Below are 26283 nucleotides of genomic sequence, written 5' to 3'. Positions count from 1 at the left end.
TGTAGTGCCCCTATTTCTGTTGAGGCAGGAGGGGAGGACTGAAAGTGGAAAAGTACCTTCAGAAAAGGCTATTTAATTCAAAACTAAATTCAGAGCATGTAAGGCAAGCAAAGATGTCCCTAAAGCAAAAGGAGTATCTCAACTAGGGCTGTCCTTAACTCCATTTCTTAATTTTCTAAAAAGTCTCCCTAGCTCAATGAGGATCATATCAGCAAAAGCAGGCTGCACAAATAGCCCTTTACAACCCCTATTTATTCCCTATATAAGGTGAATAGGAAGCTGAACCCAGAACTCCAAGTATAACTTTGCCTTAACTTACTAGTCACTAAAAAGTGGTCAAGGTGGGGTGGTGCCTGTGGCTCAAATGAGTAGGGCATCAGCCTCATATGCTGGAGGTGGCAGGTTCAAACCCAGCCCTGGCCAGAAACTGCCAAAAAAAGAAAAAGTGTTCAAGGAAGTGCCGATATATGTGGCTGGCTCCCAAGCCACTGAGCTACAGGCACCGAGCCCACATTCTAGGGTATTATACATCCCCTATTACAGAAGCCCCATCTCCCAGAGACTACATCAGCCCAGCCACACACCTTTAATTTTGAATAGCTGCTTATTGTGGTGGTTTGGTTTTGGTTTTAAAGTGGCTACAGGGAACAGATCTTACAAAAGTTGAAATCTCTCCATAGTGATAATTCTTCTACTTCTAAACCATCCTTAAGTTTCTATAATGCCCAGTCGCTTCACTGGCAAGAGAAAGCATTATACGAATAGTTTAAGGTTAATTTATCTAAGCTGAACACATAGAATGAGATCCCAAATCGTAAGGTGAAAATGGGATCCCTCAGGTTGGAAGTTTTTCTCCTACGAATATGAACATTAAAATTTTCATTGTGAGGGTCTTATAGATCCCCTAGAATCAACAGCTGTTCCCTCTCTTTTTATTTCATTATACATCAAAAAAAAAAAAAAAACAACCAAAAGCTAAAAACAAAACAGGAAACCAGAAAGGTCACCTAACAAGGCTTTAAAAATGCAACATCAGTTAAAAGGGATCAAAAGACCATGCCTGCTGCCGACAGTTATCATCTCTCAAATCTATTTATATAAATGTTACTTAAATAAATGGTTAGGGAAAGGGAACTTGGAGCTAAACTATCACTTCCACCTTCAGCAAAGCTGTAACTTCATTTATAGAGAGCTTCTTTGCCATTTAATGGTGTGGTCCTCAACCCTCAGATGGTGGACCAATACCAGGTCCATGGCTTGTTAGGAATAGGGTTGCACAGCAGGTGAGCCACCAGCAAGCAAATGTTCACCTGTACTGGGCAGCGCCTGTGGCTCAGTCCGTAAGGCACCAGCCCCATATACCGAGGGTGACGGGTTCAAACCCGGCCCCGGCCAAACTGCAACCAAAAAAATAGCTGGGCGTTGTGGTGGGCGCCTGTAGTCCCAGCTACTCAGGAGGCTGAGCCAAGAGAATCGCTTAAGCCCAGGAGTTGGAGGTTGCTGTGAGCTGTGTGAGGCCCACGGCACTCTACCGAGGGCCATAAAGTGAGACTCTGTCTCTACAAAAAAAAAAAGTTCATCTGTACTTACAGCCATTCCCCATTGCTGGCATCAATGCCCGAGCTCTACTTCCCGTCAGACAAGGGGTTGCATCAGATTCTATAGGAGCACAAGTCCTACTGTAAAGTGCCAAGGTGAGGGATCCAGGTTGCATGCTCCTTAAAACTATTCGAAAATCTAATGCCCCAACCCGTGCCCCTTGTCCATGGAACAACAGTACTTACATGAAACTGGTGCCAAAGAGGCTGGGGACCACCAATTTAATAGGAAGTCTCAGGAATAACATAAAGACACCTGTCCTTAACCTTCAGCAGCAGCACATTTTTTTTTGAGACAGAGTCTCGCTGTCATCCTCTGTAGAGTGCCATGGTATCAACATGACTCACAGCAACTTCAAACTCTTGGGCTCAGGAAATCCTCTTGCCTCAGCCTCCCAAGTGGTTGGACTACAGGTCCCTGACACAATGCCTGGCTAATTTTTTAACTTTTAGTAGACATGGGGTCTTGTTTTTGTTCAGGCTGGTCTAGAGCTCTTGAGCTCAAGGGATCCTTCCACCTTAGCCTCCCAAAGTGAACCACCAAATCCTAGGCAGGATCCCAACTCTTAAAAAAAAAAAAAAAAAAAAAAAAAAAAAAGGCCAGGTGTGGCGGTATAGCCCTGTAGTCTTAATCAGGAGGCTAAGTTAAGGCAGGAGAAACCCAGGAGTTCAAGGGTTCACTGATCAATGATCACACCACTGCACTCTAGCCTGGACAATAAAGTGATAATGTGCATAACCACACCTGGAACAGTGCCTTGTGCAATCAATACAGGCTTCTTAGAAATGTGTTGGCTTATTACCCATCATAAAAGTGTCAGAACTTTGGGCGGCGCCTGTGGCTCAGTCGGTAAGGCGCCGGCCCCATATACCGAGGGTGGCGGGTTCAAACCCGGCCCCGGCCAAACTGCAACCAAAAAATAGCCGGGCATTGTGGCGGGCGCCTGTAGTCCCAGCTACTCGGGAGGCTGAGGCAAGAGAATCGCTTAAGCCCAGGAGTTGGAGGTTGCTGTGAGCTGTGTGAGGCCACGGCACTCTACCGAGGGCCATAAAGTGAGACTCTGTCTCTACAAAAAAAAAAAAAAAGTGTCAGAACTTTTTCCTGTAGTTCAGTGGTTCTCAAGCTTCGTAATGCCGCGATGTATTTTCATTGTTACAAAGGGGTTGCAACACACAGGTTGAGAACCTCTGCTACATGGATCCCAGAAAAGAGGCAGTCAAGTCTGAGGAAGTGAATGGATAATTCCGTCCGGATGGGGAATAGATAAAGCCCCAATTTTCTTGTAAAGGGCATCTGGACCAAGATTGAGGAGTCTCAAGGAGAACAAACACATTTAAGTAATCCTAATTACCACCAGCACTGCAAATGACTCCAGACGGGAGATGCTTGAGGATTCTCACGCCTAAAGTCGCACACCTTATTTCCTCTATCCTCTGGCTGCCAAAGGAAGCTGCTGAATGGCTCTGTACAGTACATTCCATTTCCACCCGCTGAAAGGACAGGCAGATTACACCTCTGAGTCATTCCTGAACTTTCCCCTTTCAGCTCCTCCCTCAACCCTGGAGGCGTTGGCAGCTAAGCTTTCAGCAGCAGCCCTCCGGTAAACCAGGTAGACTTACTCAATAGGTCAGCTCCCTCAGGGAACAGAAGAGAGCTGCTGCCACAGACTGGCGGCCAGTGCTCTTTCCTTGGGGGGTGGTGCACAACCACCAAGAGGCTTCTTCAAACCTCACTTGCTGCCACCTTACCAGATCTCCTCTAGAGTCTGCTAGTGTTGACAGGGATGAACTGTGGCTTTCACCGTGGTAGGACATGGGAAAATACAAAAATTAAAAAAACTTCTATCTTAAAGGGCCAAAAGAGGAAAAGGACTAATTAGTACATGCAAGAAATTTTGCCAAAGACTTGCCTATTTAGAATATTCTAGGAATAGGGTATTGGCTAAATCATTTGCCAGGTATCAATTTACTACTCCCTTTCAAACTGTGTGAACAATAGGATCCTATTTGAATAACCACTTACACTATAATGTAGTTATTCTCTTACTCCCTCTGATCCCGTGTCACCACTGGCCCAAATTTATGACCCTCATTCTACAGAGGAGAAGCTGAATTTGAGTCTTCATCCTCCCCATATCAAGACTATGTTCTACCACATATCCAACATTCAATAAAACCTTGAGAGATATTCCTGATTTTAACAAAGCCCTGTCCATCATGAAAAAATCAGAGCTAAGGCTCAGCGCCTGTAGCTCAGCGGCTAAGGTGCCAGCCACATACACCGGAGCTCTGGGTTCGAACCCGGCCCGGGCCTACCCAACAACTACAACCAAAAAATAGCTGGGCGTTGTGGTGGGCGCTTGTAGTCCCAGCTCCTTGGGAAGCTGAGGGAAGAGAATTGCTTAAGCCCAAGAGTTGGAGATTGCTGTGAGCTGTGACGCCATAGCACTCTACCTAGAGCAACATAGTGAGACCCCATCTCAAAAAAAAAAAAAATCAGGCTCTGCGCCTGTGGCTCAAGCAGCTAAGGCGCTAGCCACATACACCTGAGCTGGCGGATTCAAATCCAGCCCAGGCCCGCCAAAACAACGACGACGGCTGCAACCAAAAAATAGCCAGGTGCTGGGGTGGGCGCCTGTAGTCCCAGCTACTTGGGAGGCGGAGGCAGGAGAATCGCTTCAGCCCAGGACTTGGGAGGTTGCTGTGAGCTGTGATGCCACAGCACTCTACCCAGGGTGACAGCTTGAGGATCTGTCTCAAAAACAAACAAACAAACAAAAAGTGTATGGTGCCCCATGATTGCATTAATGTACACAGCTATGATTTAATAATTAAAAAAAAAAAAAGAAAAAAGAAAATCAGAGCTAAGCCAGCCGGCCGGCAGGACTACCGTAGCTAATGGAACACATATAATACAGTAACAATCAGCAGGAAAAATCCTGTCCCTACGGAGTCTTCCAATGAAGAAAGAACAACTTGAATTAAGAGAAAATGAATACACATAGGACAAAGGCTCCTCTCTCCGCAGAACCAGGTCAGAGGACTAAAACCATTCAATGCCTGTGTTACACAACAGTGTCACTGGAAATCAGTCTGTACTACTTAGGCCACTTAAGGGGCTGACCACGGTAATTAACAGATTTCATACTTTGACTCCCTTCATACTCATAGGAGTTATTTTTTGTTTGTTTGTTTTTAGCCAAGAGTCTCTTTCTGTCACCCTGGCAAGAGTGCCATAGTGTTATCATAGCTCACTACAACTCCAAACTCCTGGGCTCAAGTGATCCTCTTGCCTCACCCTTCCAAGTAACTGGGACTACAGGCAGGTGGCCCCATGCCCTGCTTATCTTTTCTTTTTTTGTAGAGACAAGGTCTCACTCTTGCTGGTCTTGAACTCCTGACTTCAAGCAATCCTCCTGCCTCAGCCTCCCAGAGTGCTAGGATTATACACATGAGCCATGACGTGACACCCAGCCAAGAGTTTCTTTAATTTAATAATTTTACCCAACTGTTGTTTTACAACAGTCTCTTGCCTAAAGGTTTGTTGATTATGCAGTGGATCCATAGTCCTAAATTTTCCTTTCAGCAGAAACCCTTACCATTCTTAACCAAATACGTTTTGAACACCTATTCATTATATGCACACTACGAATATGCTAGTGAATAAAGCACACAGAATCTGTCACCATAATACCTTTTTCAGGAAATAGAAACGATTTCCTCACTTCTGCTAGGATTTCTGACAAATTTTACTAACACTTTGCTTTTTTCCCCAGTTCCTTTTCCTAAGGCATTCGAGGAAAAAAGTCTAGGAAGAAAAACCTAGAGAAAACAGCTTAAGCCAAGTGCCCATTGATCCACGAATGGATTAATAAATTGTAGTATATGTACACCATGGAATATTATGCAGCCTTAAAGAAAGATGGAGACATTACTTCTTTCATGTTTACATGGATGGAGCTGGAACATATTCTTCTTAGTAAAGTATCTCAAAAATGGAAGAAAAAGTATCCAGTGTACTCAGCCCTACTATGAAACTAATTTATGGCTTTCATATGAAAGCTATAACCCAGTTATAACCTAAGAATATGAGGAAGGGAGGGAGGGGGAAGGATGGGCAAAGGGAGAGTGATTGGTGAGATTACACCTGCGGTGTATCTTACAAGGGTACATGTGAAACTTAGTAAATGCAGAATATAAATGTTTTAACACAATAACTTAGAAAATGCCAGGAAGGCTATGTTAACCAGTGTGACGAAAATGTGTCGAACAGGGCGGCGCCTGTGGCTCAGTCAGTAAGGCACCAGCCCCATATACCGAGGGTGACGGGTTCAAACCCGGCCCCGGCCAAACTGCAACCAAAAAATAGCCGGGCATTGTGGCGGGCGCCTGTAGTCCCAGCTACTCGGGAGGCTGAGGCAAGAGAATAGCTTAAGCCCAGGAGTTGGAGGTTGCTGTGAGCTGTGTGAGGCCACGGCACTCTACTGAGGGCCACAAAGTGAGACTGTCTCTACAAGAAAAAAAAAAAAAAAAAGGAAATGTGTCGAACAGTCTATAAAACCAGTGTACGGTGCCCCATGATCACATTAACATACACAGCTATGATTTAATAAAAAATAAATAAAAACAAAAGAACAACAAAAAAGACCCACTCCATGGGCGGTGCCTGTGGCTCAGTGAGCAGGGCACCAGCCCCATATACTGATGGTGGTGGGTTCAAGCCCAGCCCCAGCCAAACTGCAACAAAAAAAAATAGCTGGGCGTTGTGGCAGGCACCTGTAGTCCCAGCTACTGGGGAGGCTGAGGGAAGAGAATCGCCTAAACCCAGGAGTTTGAGATTGCTGTGAGCTGTGATGCCACGGTACTCTACTCAAGGCAACAGCTTGAGACTCTGTCTCAAAAAAAAAAAAAAACCACTCCAGCACTTAGAATGAACACTTTTTTTTTTTTTTTTGGCCGAGGCTGGGTTTGAACCCGCCACCTCCGGCATATGGGACCGGCGCCCTACCTGCTGAGCCACAGGCGCCGCCCGAACACTTTTTTTTTTTTTTTTTGAGACAGAGCCTCAAGCTGTTGCCCTGGGTAGTGTACCGTGGCATCACAGCTCACAGCAACCTCAAACTCCTGGACTCAAGTGATTCTCCTGCCTCCACCTCCCACGTAGCTGGGACTACAGGCTCCTGTCACAATGCCTGGCTATTTTCTGGTTGCAGCTGTCGTTGTTTGGTGGGCCCAGGCTGGATTCGAACCTGCCAGCTCAGGTGTATATGGCTGGCACCTTAGCTGCTTGAGCCACAGGCGCCGAGCCAGAATGGACAAAAAGTCCATTTTAAAAATAATCAATCATCCACAGGTGGCGCCTGTGGCTCATTGGTTAGGCCGCTGGCCCTATATACCAAGGGTGGTGGGTTCAAACCCGGCCCCAACCAAACTGCAACAAAAAAAGTAGCCAGGTGTTGTGGTGGGTGCCTGTAGTCCCAGCTACCGGGAGGCTGAGGCAAGAGAATTGCCTAAGTCCAGGAGTTGGAGGTTGCTGTGAGGCTGTGACACCACGGCACTCTACCAAGGGTGATAAAGTGAGATTGTGTCTACAAAAAATAAAATAATAATAAATCATCAAAAAAAACAATGCCCAAACACTAAAAAAGTTTCCTATAATGCATCCAATAAAGTTCAAATAAAAAGGCCTACATGTAGTTACCGGTCTAACATTAAGGTCCTGGGACCACCAAGCATCATCAGTCTTTTAACAGTTAACTGGGGTTGTTAAAAAAAATACAAGTTTCTGGGGACGCCTGTGGCTCAGTTGGTAGGGCGCCAGCTCCATATACCGAGGGTGGCGGGTTCAAACCTGGCCCCGGCTGAACTGCAGACCAAAAAATAGCTGGGCGTTGTGGCGGGCGCCTGTATTCCCAGCTACTCGGGAGGCTGAGGCAAGAGAATCGCTTAAGCCCAGGAGTTGGAGGTTGCTGTGAGCTGTGTGATGCCATGGCACTCTACCGAGGGTGATAAAGTGAGACTCTGTCTCTACAAAAAAAAAAAAAAAAATACAAGTTTCCAGGTATCATTCCACCTCTGCTGAATCATAATGTGAAGGTAGGGTCTAGGAATCTGCAAAGTGAACAGCATTCCAGGTAATGATCCCACTATAGCTTACAGACATTTTCAAAGGGAATCATGTTAAAAGAAATAAAATAGGGCGCCGGCCCCATATGCCGAGGGTGGCGGGTTCAGGCCCAGCCCTGGCCAAAAACTGCAACAAACAAATAGCCAGGTGTTGTGGCGGGCGCCTGTAGGCCCAGCTGCTTGGGAGGCTGAGGCAAGAGAATCGCGTAAGCCCAGGAGTTAGAGGTTGCTATGAGCCGTGTGACGTCATGGCACTCTACCCAAGGGCAGTACAGTGAGACTTTATCTCTACAAAAAAAAAAAAAGAAAGAAAGAAAAAAAGATCTAAAGAAACTGCATCACCAAGATTTTAAAATTTCACAACCTACTCAACTTAAGGTGCATAAATCATTGACACGGGGCAGAATTACTGGGTGGCTTTAGTGGGATCCACCAAGTCTGGTTTCCTTTCTGCGGCCCACTTGGATTTTAAGAGCCAGGAAAGCCAGCCCTTCCTTCTCTGTTTACTTTACCACTGCCCACTACTGTCCTAACTGCCTCCATTCACATGCTGCCAAGCTAAAGGCCACAAGAAAAAAACAATTGCAGGCTCTTTGCCTATAGCTTAGTGAGTAGGGCGCCAACCACATACACCAAAGGTGGTGGGTTCAAGCCTGGCCCGGGGCCTACTAAACAATGACAACTGCAACCAAAAAATAGCCACGTATTGTGGTGGGCACCTGTAGTCCCAGCTACTTGGGAGCCTGAGGCAGGAGAATTGCTTAAGCCCAAGAGTTTGAGGTTGCTGTGAGCTGTGATGCCACAGCACTGTACTGAGGGAGACATAGTGAGCTCTGCCTCAAAAAAAAAAAAAAGAGAAAGGGGCAGCACCTGTGGCTCAAAGGAGTAGGGCACTGGCCCCATTTGCCGGAGGTGGCGGGTTCAAGCCCAGCCCCAGCCAAAAACTGCAAAAAAAAAAAAAAGGAAAAGAAAGGAAGAACCAATTGCAAATGAAACTGGGCACAATGGCTCAAGCCTGCAATCTCAGTCACTCAGGAGGCTAAGGCCAGGAGTTCAAGACCAGCCTGGACAACACAATGAGACTTCATCTCTTAAAAAATAGTTTTCAGGGGCGGCGCCTGTGGCTCAGTCGGTGGGGTGCCGGCCCCATATGCCGAGGGTGACGGGTTCAAACCCAGCCCCGGCCAAACTGCAACCAAAAAATAGCCGGGCGTTGTGGCAGGCGCCTGTAGTCCCAGCTACTCGGGAGGCTGAGGCAAGAGAATCACTTAAGCCCAGGATTTGGAGGTTGCTGTGAGCTGTGTGAGGCCACGGCAGTCTACCGAGGGCCATAAAGTGAGACTCTGTCTCTACAAAAAAAAAAAAAAATATTTTTCAGGCTTGGCACCCGTAGCTCAGTGGTTTGGGTGCCGGCCACATGCACTGGGGCTGGTGGGCTCAAACTCAGCCTGGGCATGCTAAACAACAAGTGCAACAAAAAAATAGCTGGACATCACTACTCCCAGCTACTTGGGAGGCTGAGGCAAGAGAATCACTTAAGCCCAAGGGTTTGAGGTTGCTGTGCGCTGTGACGCCACAGCACCCCACCAAGGGCAATGTAGTGAGACTGCCTAAAAAAAAAAAAAAAAAACCTTGATTGCACTAATGTACACAGCTATGATTTAACAATAAAAATAAATAAATTAAAAAAAAAAATTGGGGGGGGGGGCGGCGCCGGTCCCATATGCCGGAGGTGGCAGGTTCAAACCCAGCCCCAGCCAAAAAAACCACACACACACAAAAAAATTTTTTTCCCAAAGTAGGCAGGTACAATAGCTTATACCTGTAGTCCCAGCTACTAAGTGGCTGGCTAAAGTGATTCAAGCTCAGGAATTTGAAGCTAGGGTCGGGTAAGCATGAGACTTCAAGAGTCCATAAGCGAACTATAAAGCCCTACTTCAATCCCCAGTCCAAATCCAAACCAAGATCATCTGCAAAAGGTATTTAAGTCACAAAGCTGAGACACTCACAGATAATACTAAGGCCATTGTTTTGCATTAATTCACTCAAGGCTCTGAATTAGTCTAACTCAGGTGTTCATTTAAATCATCTGACTATGCCAGGTGCATAGTCAGATAATTTAGTGGGATCCACCAAGTCCGGTTTCTTTTTTGCTGCCCACTTGGATTTTAAGAGCCAGGAACTTCATGCCTGTAATCCTCTGTGAGGATTCTTTACTCTGCAAGGTGGGAAGACTGCTTGAGTTCAGGAGTTCAAGACCAGCCTGAGCAAGAGATCACGGCTCTACTAAATAGAAAAACTAGCCAGGCATCATCGTGGGCACCTGTAGTCCCAGCTACTCAGGAGGCTAAGGCAAGAGGATTGCTCAAGCCCAAGAGTTTAAGGTTACTGTGAGCTGTGATGATGCCAAGACACCCTACCCTGTGAAACAGAGACTCTGTCTCAAAAAAAAAAAAAAAAAAAAAGACTATAGGCAGAGTGGAACAATAGAACAATGACAACCATTTTTTGTCTTTTAGCAAGGTTAAAAAAAAAAATCTCTTTTGGGCAGCGCCTCTGGCTCAGTGGGTAGGGCACCAGCCCCATATACCAAGGGTGACAGGTTCAAACCTGGCCCTGGCCAAACTGCAACAAAAAAATAGCCGGGGGCGGCGCCTATGGCTCAAAGGAGTAGGGCACCAGTCTCTTATGCCAGAGGTGGCAAGTTCAAACCTGGCCCTGGCCAAAAAAAAAAAAAAGGCCGGGCAATGTGGTGGGTGCCTGTAGTCCCAGCTACTCAGGAGGCTGAGGCAAGAGAATAGCCTAAGCCCAGAAGTTGCAGGTTGCTGTGAGCTGCGACACCACGGCACTCTTCCAAGGGCGATAAAGTGAGACTCTGTCTCTACAAAGAAAAAAGAAAGAAAGAGAGAAAAAAAATCTCTTCTCAGAAAAATGAAACTACATCTGACCTTGAGTTTCAAAGTGGTAGGGGTCAGTTCTTCTAATTCAGAAGACTATTTTGCTCTCTAAAGCCTACCTTACCAGCAAAAGTAGAATCTATTACCAGTTATGACTACCACTAGACATGGCCTAATCTAGAAAGCTTAGGTGGGTGCTAGCAATGTTGACAAGGTGAAAAACTTCTTGGTATTCTGGTCATATTGCTTTGTTCTCAGTAAATTTCTACTCTTGAGTTTGAGGGGCTTTGCTGGTTTAAAGGGTAAAGGCCTTCTAATGACTTTCAACTTATAGGTTTCTAAATCATCAAGTCTACCACTTAATAGAAGAGTAAAGAAAATAGTGATATGGCTGGGCGCCGTGGCTCACTTGAGCTCACGAGTTCAAGACCAGCTGAGCAAAAGCAAGACCCTGTTTCTACTAAAATTCAGTCTGAAGCAAGAGGATTGCTTGAGCCCAAGAGATGGAGGTTGCTGTGAGCTATGATGCCATAGTACTCTACCCAGGGCAATAGCTTGAGACTGTCTCAAAAAAAAAAAAAAAAAAAAAAAAAAAAGAATGAAAGAAATAATGATCCCAAAATTATGTAGTCCTGTTATCCCAAAAGTGTTCTGAACTTCCCAAGGACTTTAAGAGACCAAAGTAATTCAAAAGGGAAATCCAAACATTTTTTCAAATTCATAGTAATGGGTCAAGTATCTGGTCTGGGTTAGTAGTTGTGGAATGAGCTAATTATAGTATCACCTATTCTGCCAAAACACCATCTAGAACTTGCTTCATTTCCCAAGAGATTTCCTTACCCTGTTTCCTGGCAATAGTAGAAGCCACAGTCAAGACAAGTAACTCCCAATGATCAGCCTCTACCTTGCTGCTGGGTGGCTGGGAGAACCTCAAGGTAAATAATCCTACAGGTTTCACTTTGTCTCTACATGTGGCACGCCAAAACCATTCTAAGGCTTTTCTTCCATTCAGGTACTGGCGCTTTAAACCGTCCACTGAAGAGAAATTTTAAGTTCTTTGCAGAAAGTCAAGGTCACTTGTGGGACTGTCCTGGCTTGGATGAGAGGGCCAGGACTCCTTCAGCACAGCAGTTTCTCTGTTCAAAGGGCCAGTTAAGTTATCTAACACCAAAAGTACTGGCAATTTGAAATTGGAGGCACCATCACCTAACAGTACTTCTAGGATCCAAAAATTTACCCAAAGGGTAACTGTCAAGGGTCCAGAAGAATCACAGGAAGAACCTGGGTAGACTTAAGATTAACAGCAACATCTGGAAGAGCAAGTAGTGTGACTGGTCACGTGACCTTGGCGTTACTACCTCTTCCAGAGTATCTTCATTTATTGGCCTGCAGTTTGGTGGAACCACCTTTCTGGTTCTTTCTCCAATCATATGTGATAATCACATAGGAGGTTTTACAGAAGTGCTCCACCCTACCCAAGCTCCTCCTATATATAAAGAGTTAAGTGCAAGAGTCCCAAGGACAAAGAGGACCTAAGAGTCCCACTTTTTTCCTTTTTTTTTTTTTTTAGCAGAAACTGCTACAGTGTGCTCACTAAAGGATTAAATAATTGGGTTAGAAAAACGAAAAAAAGCAGTTAGGAACTAACAAGGCCCTTCCACAAAGCAAAAGACGAAAGTACCCATTGATCAGCTCTGGCCCAGAAGACAGGGTGTACACATCTCTTCACCTCTGCCACCCGTTTTACCTCTTCCCCCCGCCCTAACAGATATTTCCCCAACTCCAGCGGAACATACATCTGTTCTCCACCGGCGGCTCGGCCCCTTTCTCCAGGGTAACGCGTCTCTCCCCTTCCGCCTGAGACACACCGAGTCACTGTAGGGTCGGGCCTGTTCACCCGCGGGAAACCGCAGGCCGGGGACGGGCGGCGTTCAACTCACCCCTGGCGCCGGAAAGGAAGCACAGCACATGGCCCGGAGGAACTGCACGCAGGGCTGGCGTTCCGCCCGGCGCAGGGCCCTTTAAGGCGCGCGGGGCGCGCGCGGGTGTGGGAGGGAGACCCCGGCGCCGGAGGCCTGCGGTCGTCTCTGCCCCACCCTGGGATGGCCCGCTCCCTCACCGAGTTACTCACCTTGGCTCCCAAGAGCCGGGCGGCCGCAGTGAGTAAAGCCATGGCGTTCGAACTCCAGGACCCGGCGGGGAGGGAAGGAAAGGAGAGAGACAGGCAGGACCGGGAGCCGCCGCCGCTGCACCAGAGGCCACGCCAACCCGCTGACAAGGTTGAAAGGAGGCGGCTCGGAGAGAGGGTAGACGAACCGGCGTCGGCGCCCAGCCCCGGGTCCTCAGCGAGGCCCCGCCCACTGCCCGAAACACGGGCCTGTCCCTCTCGGAGGACTCGCTCAGAGCTCGGCTATTGGCCCAGTGAGAAGGGGGGAGGGACCTGAGCCTTTGACAGCCGTTGTGACTGGGCGGATTGGATCGGCGGGATTAGGCTAATTAAGGGTGGATGGGCGGCAGGAGGTGAGTGTAGGTGGCTAAGCCAATGCCTGAGAACTCAGTTTACTTCTTCCTTTGCCATTAACGCACGTGGGGTTGGTCCTGAGGTGAATACCAAAGAAAAAGCTCCAGCACTCAACCTTTGGAGGTCGTTGGAGCTAACTCCTTAATATACTATCACGGAAACCGATGATTGCCCACTCCGCCTACCCATTTGGCGCTCTTTCTTGAAGAATGTCTTTGGTTAATGACTTCATGGCCTCAGAGGGACATCTATCTGGACAACAGTCTCTGGAGCCAGAGTTAGACGCTTGGTGGATATAATTTGAGGTCAGCAGAGGCCATGGTATTTACATACCAAAAGACCCAAATATTGGATGAAAGCAAAGCAGAAGCCTGAATCCAGAACTCTGTGAGATGTCGGTTATGTGAGTAATGCCAGAAATCTAAGTCTTAACAAACGACCCCTCAATATTAAGGCTTACAGAGCAGGCTAGAGCCTCTGAATCCTGGGCGTTAGTTTCACTGACACTCCAGTCATGTTACCAACCCACCCTACATTTAACCACAAAATTAGGAGCTGCAGACAAATCCCTCATCCAAGATCAGGCATTAGGCACCCTCTGTATTTGTTACAACACTCCCATATGGCCCCTAGGCCACTTCTACTTGGCTTCTGTACTCTTAATCTGTGCCCAGAGACCATTAAATGACCCATGGCATTGCAACGCTCTTCCACACCTCAGTGATTATCAACTGGTGTGCTATGACACATAGGTGTTGCTGTGAGAGGATCTTAGGTGTGCTACGAAAAAATTATTTTTTATTTTATTTTTTCAGACAGTCTCAAGCTGTCACTCTGGGTAGAATGCCGTGGCATCATAACTCACAGCAACCTCCAACTTGGGCTCAAGCGATCCTCTTGCCTCAGTTTTTCTATTTTTAGTAGAGATAGATGGGGTCTAAGGCTGGCCTTGAACTCGTGAGCTCAAGCAATCCACCCGCTTTGGCCTCCCAGAGTTTGTGAAAAATTTTAAAGATTAATGATTTTTTTTTTTTTTTTGCAGTTTTTGACCGGGGCTGGGTTTGAACTTGCCACCTTTGGTATATGGAGCTGGCGCCCTACTCCTTGAGCCACGGGCGCCGCTGTGAAATTATTTTCAACAGAAGTTCAAAGCACAGTAAATGTATTCTTCCTTTTTTTTTTTTTTTTACTTTTTTTCTTTTTTGGTCAACATAATTTAAGTATGCTATGGAAGTTTAACTACAGGTTCAAGTGTGCCATGAGATTAAAAACACTGTTCTAACTCCCTGGGTAGAGGAGACCTCAGTATACTTTGTACCCTAATCCTTTTGTCATTGATCCAAGGGCAGAGGGGAGCTGACCCAAGGACCAGGGCACCTTATCTACAAACCCCCAGCCCCAAGTGAACTGTCCTTTTATCTCACCACATAGCGGTAACAAGGTTCAGAGGTCTCATTACCCATCTAGCCAGGTTTGGCTAAACTCTGTTTATAAAGAACTTAGTTATAGCTTGGATTTGGAAAAAGAGAAAGAAAACTATTTATCTTCCCGAGTTTCCTCACATCCAGCTTCACACCTACCAACCTGTGATCCTCTGACTTCGGGATCAGATGGGTAGGTCTCAGGAAAGAACCTCATAAAGAGAAGAAGCCTGGCAATGCCCCAGAGAAGCAATGACCTCAGCTACCTCCCCAGTGACTTCAAAGCTCCAGTGATCGATATTTGCTCCCAATTTAGCATCTCATAGAGAATTTCCTCTAGAATAACCCTAGAATAGTCTGACCTGGGTCCTTCCCCCTGGTTAATTATCCACAGAGACTAGCCAGCAGTCCAGAGGACTGAACTCCAGTGCCCCAAGAGACAGGAGGCATCCTCAAGGTGAGGCTACCAAAGGAGGAATGATTATTCAATGGCCATAAGGGTAAACTATTTTGGAGATTTAGCAATTGGAAGGAAGGTGGGGATCAGCAATACTCTGAGTCTCTCGATAGTGTGGCCTGGAACCTAGTGTCATTAGGACTTCATAGACTTGTTTTGAAGTATTCTGGTCCTGACATCCACCACTATTAGGTCAATTGGTAGGCCCAGGGATCAAAGATGCTTATTGGAATCTCCTGGAAGCTGGCTTAAAGTCTCTGAACACTGATGAGATCTGGGGAGGTGGAGAGAATGTTAAGGGAAAAGGACTGGCATGGGGGCGGCACCTGTGGCTCAGTGAGTAGGGCGCCAGCCCCATATGCCGATGGTGGCGGGTTCAAACCCAGCCCCGGCCAAACTGCAACAAACAAAAAAATTAGCCGGGCGTTGTGGCGGGTGCCTGTAGTCCCAGCTGCTCAGGAGGCTGAGGCAAGAGAATCGCGTAAGCCCAAGAGTTAGAGGTTGCTGCGAGCCATGTGACACCATGGCACTCTACCCAAGGGCGGTACAGTGAGACTGTCTCTACAAAAAAAAAAAAAGAAAAGAAAAGGACTGGCATGAATAAAGCAGCCAAGAGAGCTCTAGTTCCAAATACAACTAAGTGTAAAAGCACAGTGCAAATGATAGTAAAAATAATAATAATAATAATAATAGGGTGGCACCTGTGGCTCAGGGAGTGGGGCGCCAGCCCCATGTGCCAAGGGTGGCGGGTTCAAACCCTGCCCCGGCTGAACTGCAATCAAAAAATAGCCGGGCGTTGTGGTGGGCGCCTGTAGTCCCAGCTGCTCGGGAGGCTGAGGCAGGAGAATCGCTGAAGCCCAAGAGCTAGAGGTTGCTGTGAGTCCTGTGACATCATGGCACTCTGCTGAAGGTGATAAAGTGAGACTGTCTCTACAAAAAAAAAATAATAACAATAATAATAATAATAATAATAAAATCCAAATACAACTAAGTATCTAGGCACTGAGAGTGCATGTACTGAGAAAAATACAGTCAGGCTATGGCTGACATGACACAGCTGGTCTGGTTGGTTTAGGTAATACGTGACCTTTACCTCATGTCTCTCATTTTTGTGGTTTTATAAATTTAAGTTTTACGTGAGGGTGAGTATTTAAGTAGTTTAGGGAAATTGATTTCAGAGATTAACTTTTGAATTAGAATATTGTTTTGGGTCATGGTTTATGTCAATTATTGTTTGTTATGGGTCACAGGTTATAGCAATTATTGTTTAAGATAAGTATTAATTACTGTTGCTTAACATAAGGGTTAGTGGGCGGCACCTGTGGCTCAGTGAGTAGGGCGCCGGCCCCATATACCGAGAGTGGTGGGTTCAAACCCAGCCCCGGCTGAACTGCAACCAAAAAATAGCTGGGCGTTGTGGCGGGCGCCTGTAGTCCCAGCTGCTCGGGAGGCTGAGGCAAGAGAATCACATAAGCCCAAGAGCTGGAGTTTGCTGTGAGCCGTGTGATGCCACGGCACTCTACCGAGGGCAGTAAAGTGAGACTCTGTCTGTACAAAAAAAAAAAAAAAAAAACATAAGGGTTAGTACAGTTCCCTTAACTTTTATGCATAAAACTATGATTTTGGAAATGGAACAACGGAACAGTCTTGGAGAGATTACACTAACTGTTCTCGAGAATTGCTGGCCTTTTGCTAATAAAGTGTGTGGACCTATCCCTGCCTCTGCATACTGTCTGGACAGTGGCAGGCCACCAGACCTTCTTAGTCCTGGAACAGAACTAGAGGGGGCAAGGGAGAAAAGGCTGAGTATTGAGGTCACCATGACCTTGGGAGGACCTCTTTAATATTAACAGGTGCAATGGTGCCCCCTGGTGGCCATTGGAAAGTGGGCGCATGCAGCCTAAATTTAAGCCCTCTTTCTTAAACTATCTACATGAGCAAACCAGACTTCTGTACTTAATAGATAATAGTTTGCCTTGCTTGCGATGCTGACAAAGAAAAAAAGAAATAGATAATAGCTAAACTCTATTGTACTATTTCCACATACTATCTAAATGCACTATTTGTATTAATTAATCCTCACAACCATTCTATGTAGATAACATTGGTATTGCTAGAGGAAACCAAGGCTTAGATGAAGTATCCTACCAAATGGGCGGTGCCTGTGGCTCAGTGAGTAGGGCGACGGCCCCATCTACTGAGGGTGGTGGATTTGAACCCGGCCCCGGCCAAACTGCAACAAAAAAATAGCTTTGTGGTGGGCACCTGTAGTCCCAGCTTCTCGGGAGGCTTAGGCCAGAGAATCGCCTAAGCCCAAGAGCTGGAGGTTGCTGTGAGCTGTGACGCTACGGCACTCTACCGAGGGCGACAAAGTGAGACTCTGTCTCTTAAAAAAAAAAAGAAGTATCCTACCAAATATCAGAGCTTGGAATTGGCATAGCTAGAATTCAGATTGAGGTTGGCCTCACTCCAAAGCCATCTTTTTTTTTTTTTTGAGACAGTCTCACTATATCACCCTGGGTAGAGTGCCGTAGCATCACAGCTCACAGCAACCTCCAACTCTTGGGCTTAAGAGATTCTCTTGCCTCAGCCTTCCAAGTAGCTGGGACTACAGACACTCGCCACAAAGCCCAGCTATTTTTTTGTTGCAGTTGTCATTGTTTTGCCGGCCCTGGCTGGGTTCGAACCTGCCAGCCTGGGTATATGGGTACCGCCCCCATATTCTTTTTTCTTAAAGGCTAAATGAGTGAAACAGTGGGAGTGGAGAAGGAACAAAGGAATCTGTAACTAGTTGTGATCAAATTGTAAGCACCTTGCCTGGAGAGGTGGTTCAAGCCTGTAATCCTAGCACTCTGGGAGGCCGAGGCAGGTGGAATGCTTGAGCTCACGAGTTCAAGACCAGCCTGAGCAAAAAGTGAGACCGTCTTTACTAAAAATAGAAAAACTGAGGCAAGAGGATAGCTTGAGCCCAACAGTTGGAGGTTGCTGTGTAGACGCCACAGCACTCTACCAATGGTGACCAAGTGAAACTCTTAAGTACCACCACACTTGGACCAGCCCTGTATCTTAACTACTAAGCTGTATTGTTATTATGATTGACTGTGCATTATCAGCTGCAACCCAGTTAAGGGTATTTTTGAGTAATTGTCAACTGTTTCCTGGGAACTTCAGCTCAATGTATTGCTATATTTAAAAATATTTTGTTTGTTTTGGGGTTTTTTGCCGTTTTTGGCTGGGGCTGGGTTTGAACCCACCACCTCCGGTATATGGGGCCGGCACCCTACTCCTTTGAGCCACAGGTGCCACCCTATATTTAAAGATATTTTGAGGTGACGTCCATACCTCAGTGGTTAGGGCGCTGGCTACATGCTCCGGGGGATTGGTGGGTTCAAACCCAGCCCAGGCCTGCTAAACAGACAAAAAAAAAAAAAAAAGCCAAGCGTTGTAGCGGGCGTCTGTAGTCCCAGCTACTCAGGAGGCTGAGACAAGGGAATCACTTAAGGTTCTGAGGTTGCTGTGAGCAGTGATGCCATAGCACTCTACCAAGGGTAACCAAGTGAGACTCTGTCTCAAAAATGAAAGAAAGAAAGAAAGGTATTTTGAGCCAGGTGTAGTGGGGCATGCCTGTAGTCCTAGCTACTTGGGAAGCTAGGACTTGGGAAGCCCAGGAATTTGAGGCCATACATAGCATTCTAGAATCATGCCGTGAATAGCTACTGGATTCTAGAGTGGGCAACACCCCCATCCCTTTTTTTTTTTTTTTTGAGACAAAGTCTCACTTTGTCACCCTTGGTAGAGTGCCATAGCATCATAGCTCACAGCAACTTCAGACTCTTGGACTCAAGCAATTCTCTTGCCTCAGCCTCTCAAGTAGTTTGACTATAGGTGCCTGCCATAATACCCAGCTAGTTTTAGAGATGGGGTCTCGCTGTAGCTCAGGCTGGTCTCAGGAAATCTGATTGCCTTGGCCTCCCAGAGTGCTGGGATTACAGGCGTGAGCCACAGTGTCTGGCCTAAGACCCCATTTCTTTAAAGATAAAAGAAACTACACATAGTCTTACTTATATGCAAAACTTTTTTGGGTTTTTGTGAGATGGAGTCTCATTTTATCACCTTCAGTAGAGTGCCGTGGACTCATCACTCACAGCAACCTCAAACTCTTAGGCTCAAGTGATTCTCTTATCCCAGCCTCCCAAGTAGCTGAGAGTGAGGTGAGGCAGGGGGGATTGCTTGAGGTCAGAAATTCAAGACCAGCTTGAACAAAGTAAGACCCTCAACTCTACTAAAAACAGAAAAAGTAGCCAGGTATGGCACACATCTGTAGTCCAGCTACTCAGGAGGCTGAGGCAGGAGGATCACTTGAGTTTGAGATTGTTGTGAGCTAGGCTGAGGCCCTGGCCTTCTAGCCTGGGACAATAGATCGAGACTCTGTCTCAAAAAAATTAATAAAAAGCTTATACTTCTGATAAGTTGATAAGCTTTCTGATAGAACAGAAAGAGTTTTTAGACTACAAGCAGACAATGGTCAGAACTCTCAGGGCTATGAAAAATATGAACATTATTCATGTGCACCACAGAATAAGAAAAAAGTTTACAACAACTGGTTTAGAAAAGATTTGACAAGATACAGCACTTCTCATGGCTGCTGAGAAGATGGCATTAACACCAGGCTGAATATAATGACGATATCAGAGGCTGGGTGCCCATTCATTGCTCAGTGGTTATGGTGCTAGCCACATGCTCCAGGGCTGGTGGATTTGAACACAGCCTGGGCCTGCTAAAGAAAAAATAACTAAATACATAAATAAATATAGAAAAACTCTGGCTCACAGCAACCTCAAACTGTTGGGCTCAAGCGATTCTCGTGCCTTCGCCTCCCAAGTAGCTAGGACTATAGGTGCCTGCCACAACGCCCAGCTATTTTTTGGTTGCAGCCGTCATTGTTGTTTGGCAGGCCCGGGCTGGATTCGAACCCGCCAGCTTAAGTGTATGTGGCTGGCGCTTTAGCCGCTTGAGCCACAGGCGCCGAGCCTATAGATCCAGTTTTGCCACTAAATACAGAATTTCACGAAGTTCAGTGGCTTCTCTGTGCCTTATGTTCTTTATCTATAAAATGTGTAGAGGTGAACTAAATGACCACCAAGGTTCCTTTAGATTATAAAGTGCTGTTCATTTTTTTTTTTTTTTTGGCCAGGGCTGGGTTTGAACCCGCCACCTCTGGCATACGGGGCCCGGCACCCTACTCCTTTGAGCCACAGGCGCCACCCAGTGTGCTGTTAATTTTTTTTGTTTTTGTTTTTGTTTTTGTGGTTTTTGGCCGGGGCTGGGTTTGAACCCGCCACCTCCGGCATATGGGACCGGCGCCCTACTCACTGAGCCACAGGCGCCGCCCAATTTTTAAAATCTTTGAAATGCTTATTCAGGTGTTCCCTCCTTAAGGCATTCCTGGACAGAGATGTTCCATTCCAGACCCCAAGTCAGCCATATCTCAGATCAAAACATTAAAGAACTTTCCAAAAGAAGGTATCAGGCCTGTAATCCTAGCATTCTGGGAGGCGGAGATGGGTGGATTGCTTGAGCTCACAGTTCCAGACTACTCTCTGGGCCAGAGCGAGACCCGGTCTCTAAAAATAGCCAGGTGTGTGGCACCTGTAGCTCAAGCGGCAAGGCGCCAGCCACATACACCAGAGCTGGCAGGTTTGAATCCAGCCTGGGCCTGCCAAACAATGACAACTACAACCAAAATACACCAGGGCATTGTGGCGGGCGCCTGTAGTCCCAGCTACTTGGGAGGCTGAGGCAAGAGAATCGCTTAAGCCCAGGAGTTTGAGGTTGCTGTGAGCTGTGACGCCACAGCACTCTACTGAAGGCAACAAAGTGAGACTCTGTCTCAAAAAAACAACAAAAAAGAAGGTATCCTTTAGGTTTTCATCCCTATGCCCCAATATAGAATGTCAACACACTGAAAGTGAGGACAGATTTATAGTCCAGATTGACAATGGCTAGTAATGGAGGTGAGAAAAGATATTCTTTATTGTTGTTGGCATCAAATCTAAAAGTTTAGGCTGGCAAGTAAGGCCTTTCATTAAATAACATTCCTTACCTCATCTGTCCCTATCCGATAAAGCCCTTACTTTTTAGCTGAGTTGGTCACATCCATTTTCCCCTTCCTGTCTCTGCTCTTGCTGGTCCCTCCATCTGGAAGGGCAGGAAGAATAATCCATGTCCATTATTTCCTTCAAGACCAAACCCTATTTTACTTTATGTTTTATTAGCATGAACACAAGGACTTTCTAGAATCTTATTCTACCATACACTTATGTTCCCCTGCTTATTCACAGAGGCGCCATAGTTCATAGTTAGACTCTAATCATATCGTTTTAATGCTTATCCAGTTCATGAATGGAGTGGGATCTCTGAAGGTAAAAACAATTAAAGGTCCAGGCCCCTCCTATCTTTGTTCTATACAAATTCCAAAACTCTTCTTTCTCCTGTTTTGTTTCCTGTCAGTAATACCCTATATTCAAGCCTAAAGCAATGGCGATTTCCGGCATGAAAAGACAACACAGTTTGTACTTTTGGATTCATATTTTTTCAGTTCATTTCAGTAAAAACATAATATAAAAGGCATTGCCACCATTTCCCCTCCTGGGGGTGATCCATCAAGCTGGTCTAGGCTGCTCCAGTAGTTCATAGCTCATCATGAGATATGTGCAGGGCATGGTCACATAGATCTGCAAACAGCACATAAAAATTTGAAGCAAAGAGCTACTCATATTGACATATGTCACTCTCAAGAAATATTCCATTGGAAACAATTAAAAACTGAGTATTAAAAAAAAGAGAATTTAAAAAAGAAAAGAAATACCCTAAACCAAACTGGCACACACACCAACCAACATTCTTTAGAACATATGCTTATAAATGATAAAACATCCCCACTGCTCTCTCACCTGTATCTCAGGTAACAGGGCCACAAAGTCTGAAAACGAACATAGAATAGAGAAAAAAATCCAATTCCCTAAGCCAAGGGAAATAAACTGATGCCAGCTAGCTCTTTAGCTAAATAGAAGATTTCTTGAATGATAGGTGGGTTGGGGAATATACCAGGTTGCACAGAAGTATGAGGACAGAACAGGAGGTTAAGCAGAGGCAGCTTACCTGTTCGTTTACTACAAAGTTTGTCTTTAACATTGTCAGCCTCTCGGGAAAAGAATTCAATGAGTTCATCCTCATACTCCTCCACAATGCTCTCACACTGCCAACCCAAGGGAGAAATGAGTGACAAAGGGCAGCAAGAGGCCTCTTGCCTCCATCTCCAAAGAAAAGGGCAAGGATACTGATCCAGCTTTCTACAACCCACATAATTTCCAAGAACAAGCTACCCACTCCCATAGCTCACCGCAAACTTGAGGGTGCCGCTGATATCTGAATCAATTCGGATGCCCTGTAGGTCCAGTTCATTCGATTCTCCATTTCGGCCCACTACACGTACGTAGTTCTTGCGGTGGGTAGAAGGGTCAATTTGTTCCCCATACTCCTTCATCCGGTCACATACCTCTTCTAGCAGCTCTGTGAGGTGGGCTTCTGAGCGGGCATAAGGCACCTAGAAACGTCCTCAGCCTTGGGTCACTCTCTTCTATCTCCACACATTAGTACTCTTTTTTTTTTTTTTCCACTGAAGACAGTCTCACTCAGTTGCCGTCAGTAGAGTGCTATGGTGTCACAGCTCACAGCAACCTCAAACTCTTGGGCTCAAAGTGATTCCCAAGTAGCTGGGATTACAGGAGCCCGCCACATTGCCTGGCTATTTTCCTCCCTCTGGTTCATGCTGGTCTCAAACTCATGAGATCAATCAATCCACCCGCCTCAGCCTCCCAGAGTGCTGGGATTACAGGTGTGAGTCACCCTGCCTGGTTGTACATTAATACTCTTCTACCTCTACACATCACTACTTTATATCCTTACTTTTCCTTCCAAATTTAGCTCAATTGACCTACTCTAAAAAGCCTTCCCTAATTAAAAACAGTATGGTTTACTTGTACAGTTTCAAAGTACTTCCAAATATATGATCGTATTTCACCTTATTATATAATCCAAAGAAATAAGACAGTGTCATTAGCCCGAAATTATAAACAGCGCACTCTTTGATTAATTCTGATGAAGTATATTCTTTTCCTTTGAATTACTCCAATTCTTATGGATAAATATGAAAATTTATTTTTATATCAAAATGAGACAACAGTAAGCATTAACATTTCTTTTTTTTTTTTGTAGAGACAGAGTGTCACTTTATGGCCCTCGGTAGAGTGCCGTGGCCTCACACAGCTCACAGCAACCTCCAACTCCTGGGCTTAAGCGATTCTCCTGCCTCAGCCTCCCGAGTAGCTGGGACTACAGGCGCCCGCCACAACGCCCAGCTATTTTTTGGTTGCAGTTTGGCTGGGGCAGGGTTTGAACCTGCCACCCTCGGTATATGGGGCCGGTGCCCTACCAACTGAGCCACAGGCGCCGCCCAATCTTAACATTTCTTTACATATATATCACTAAGTATATGGTGTATGTGTGTTTTCAATTAAAGTAAATTTCCTGATTACCAGGATAAGACCTTTTGTTCTTTTTTTTTTTTTTTTGAGACAGAGTCTCGTTATGTCACCCGGATAGAGTGCTGTGGCGTTACAGCTCATAGCAACCTCAAACTCTTGGGCTTAAGCGATTCTCTTGCCTCAGCCTCCAGAAGGTGTAGCTGGGACTACAGGCACCGGCTATTTTTTGGTTGCAGTTGTCGCTGTTGTTTAGCAGGACCATGCCAGCCTCGAACCCGCCAGCTTCAGTGTACGTGGCTGAAGCCCTACTCACTGAGCTACAGGTGCTGAGTCAAGACATTTTATTCTTTTTAAAATGAACGTTTGAGCACTATAATAAAAACATGAGTCATATGGATCAAGGCTCAATGTCTGCTAACTTACATACAGCAGAAACAAAGTAATTAAAGTTTGGCACCGGAAACAAGAGCATAGGGTAGAAGCCTTTAGCCTCTTTCAATTAAATAGAGCCCAATTTTTTTTTTTTTTTGAGATAGTTTCACTTGGTCACCCTTGGTAAAGTGCTATGGAGTCTTAGCTCACAGCCACCTCAAACTCTTGGGCTTAAGTGATTCTCTTGCCTCAGCTTCCAGAGTAGCTGGGACTACAGGCGCTTGCCACAACACCCAGCTATTTTTTGTTGTTGCCGTTGTTTTTGCAGTTGTCATTGTTGCTTTAGTGAACCCACCAGCCTTGGTGTATGTGGCTGGCGCCATAACCACTGTGCTACCAGCGCTGAACCAATGCCTGGCTATTTTTTAGAATTGGGGTCTCGCTCTTGCTTAGGCTGGTCTTGAACCTGTGAGCTTAGGCACTCCACCCGCCTCAGCCTCCCAAGTGCAGGGATTACAAGAGCAAGCCACCAAGCCTGGCCAGCCAACCTTTCAGATACCTTTCTGGGTCTGTTTCCTTCATTTCTGTTAAACTAAGGTCTTCTTAATTAGTTGAATTCTCATTCAGAGGCAGAGTGCGCTACTTTATTTGGGGGAACAGTAACAAATTACCTCCACCACTGACTGGCTGCCATCTGGATTGATGCGGAAAGATCCCATTTGAATGGTCTTCTTGGGATCCACCTGGGCGATTTCCCACTCTAGTTCATCCACCAGAGCCCTGCAAGCTTGTGGAAAGGGAGAAAATGGGAGCAGGGAATAGGGTAGGGGTAGAATGAGGAAAGAATGGGATCAACCCAGGAATTTTCATTCATCCTCCCAGGCCTAGGCTCTCCTGTCCTCCAGTGATGGCTCTGCTTCCTCCCACTTCTTCCTTTTGTGTCTTTACCTCCGCAGTGTAGATCCTGGCTCCTCCGAGCCCAGGCAGTTCCCAGCAAGGCCCCCAGAAGCAGGGCCAGCCAACCCCAGCCTTTCATCTTTAGCGTGATGGGGTCGCTCCACCTGGGGTTGGTGGGAATAAAACAACTATGAGGAGCTGACTCCATTACTCCCTGCCCCCCTACTCCTCATCCCAGAGATTTCAAAGGCCTAAGCGTGGATCCGGCTATACTTTACAGGAAAAGGCCGAGAAACAAAGGGGCTCTTCTGTTCTGGCGTTTGAGGGCTCCGATTACCCCGGGGCGATGGGTGGGACCTCTGGATTTCGGGTTCAGTCTCCGACACTATGTCGTCGACAGGTGAGGTCCTAAATGTAGGTGCTTTAGCGTCGGCTGCCTGTGGCTCCCAGGGCTATGTGGCAACTACGAGAGGGAAGTTGGCGATTACGCGGTTATGACAGGCACTAGGAAGCAGCAGGCGAGGAAGGCCAGAAGGCTGGCAATGTGCCCTCGATTCGAAGGGCCTAAGTGGACCCTGCACCGAAAATTCCTGCAGTCCCACCTCCAGCTAAGTGACAGCCCGTGCGAGGCAACCCCTGTCTGGGGACTCCACCATTGCTTTTGCTCCGGTGCATCCCAACCCAGACCGGCCCGCGCCTCTGCCGCCCGCATCCGTCCCACCTCTGCTCCCAGGGCCGCCGCCGTGGCCCAGGCGCTGGAAAACCGTCGGACTCTCACTTTGGCCGCGGTGGCTCTCGAACCTACACCTGGCTGCTGGGGAGTGGGGCTGTCCCGTCTTTTCCAGACCGCTTCACAGCCTCCCAGACACCGGGTGCCCCGGCGACCGCCTGATCCAGCTCCACGGACCCAAACCGGCACCTAAGCGGAGTTCAGGGGCGCTGCCGTGCGAGCCCCCTCCAGAAACCGACCCCACCAAATTCTCGCGCGAACAGGCAGCTCAGAAGCGACTCCAGGGTAGCGAGGACCCCAGTCGATCGCAGTAGGACCCAGACCTGCGTGGCGAACAGCTCCACGTGACCACTAGGGGTCAGCCACAGAATAGGAGTGGCCTAGAGTGAGGAGAGTCCCGGCATCCGGTGAGGGAGTGGCCAGGCGTGCGGGTGTCTCCAGGTGGGCTAACTGGACCTTCAGAAAGCGGCCGGCGGGCGAGAAGCCCAGGTTTCAAATACACAGAAGACTACTTCTCCCAGGGGGCAATGCAACACCAGACGCTCCTTCGTCAGCAGCTGCAACTGAGACATCCTGGGAGCTGTAGTTTGTCAGCCTACACAATGAACGTAGTGCATCTTCATTTTGACTTAGCATACTAGACAGCTACAGCAACGACCTAACATTGTCCAGGAGAGGCTGAATTATTCTCCTCTCATGTCCGTAACTTTGGATTCTA

The 26283-nt window shown here is 46.7% G+C and overlaps 2 protein-coding genes across 7 annotated transcripts in view; both read right to left on the bottom strand.

The window, feature by feature from the left end:
- CS (citrate synthase) overlaps positions 1-12979 on the bottom strand; it is a 38560-nt gene extending 25581 nt beyond the window's left edge. Inside the window, exon 1 of the mRNA XM_053555982.1 lies at positions 12753-12979. Coding sequence (XP_053411957.1) covers positions 12753-12794 — 42 coding nt within the window. The 5' untranslated portion in view covers positions 12795-12979. The remainder of the gene's footprint in view (positions 1-12752) is intronic.
- An 8610-nt stretch (positions 12980-21589) lies between these two features.
- CNPY2 (canopy FGF signaling regulator 2) lies at positions 21590-26054 on the bottom strand. Of its 6 annotated transcripts, none has more exons than XM_053556011.1 (7): positions 25557-26044; positions 25114-25298; positions 24887-24999; positions 24610-24725; positions 22423-22626; positions 22182-22278; positions 21590-21754 (listed from the first exon to the last, which is right to left on the bottom strand). In XM_053556011.1, exons 3-7 carry the CDS (start codon positions 24972-24974, stop codon positions 21711-21713), a joined length of 549 nt encoding a protein of 182 aa, XP_053411986.1. In that variant the 5' UTR covers positions 24975-24999; positions 25114-25298; positions 25557-26044; the 3' UTR covers positions 21590-21710. The 6 variants fall into 6 exon arrangements, with proteins under 6 accessions (XP_053411986.1, XP_053411984.1, XP_053411985.1 ...); XM_053556009.1 differs by having other exon boundaries at positions 25173-25298; positions 25557-26043; XM_053556010.1 differs by having other exon boundaries at positions 25173-25298; positions 25805-26043.
- Between the last annotated feature and the right edge of the window lie 229 nt (positions 26055-26283).

The sequence above is a fragment of the Nycticebus coucang genome, chromosome 12 (assembly GCF_027406575.1).
Source record: "Nycticebus coucang isolate mNycCou1 chromosome 12, mNycCou1.pri, whole genome shotgun sequence".
In the NCBI taxonomy this organism is placed as follows: Eukaryota; Metazoa; Chordata; class Mammalia; order Primates; family Lorisidae; genus Nycticebus; species Nycticebus coucang.
The sequence above is the reverse complement of the archived record's forward strand: the minus strand, read 5'-3'. Positions and strand labels throughout refer to the sequence as shown.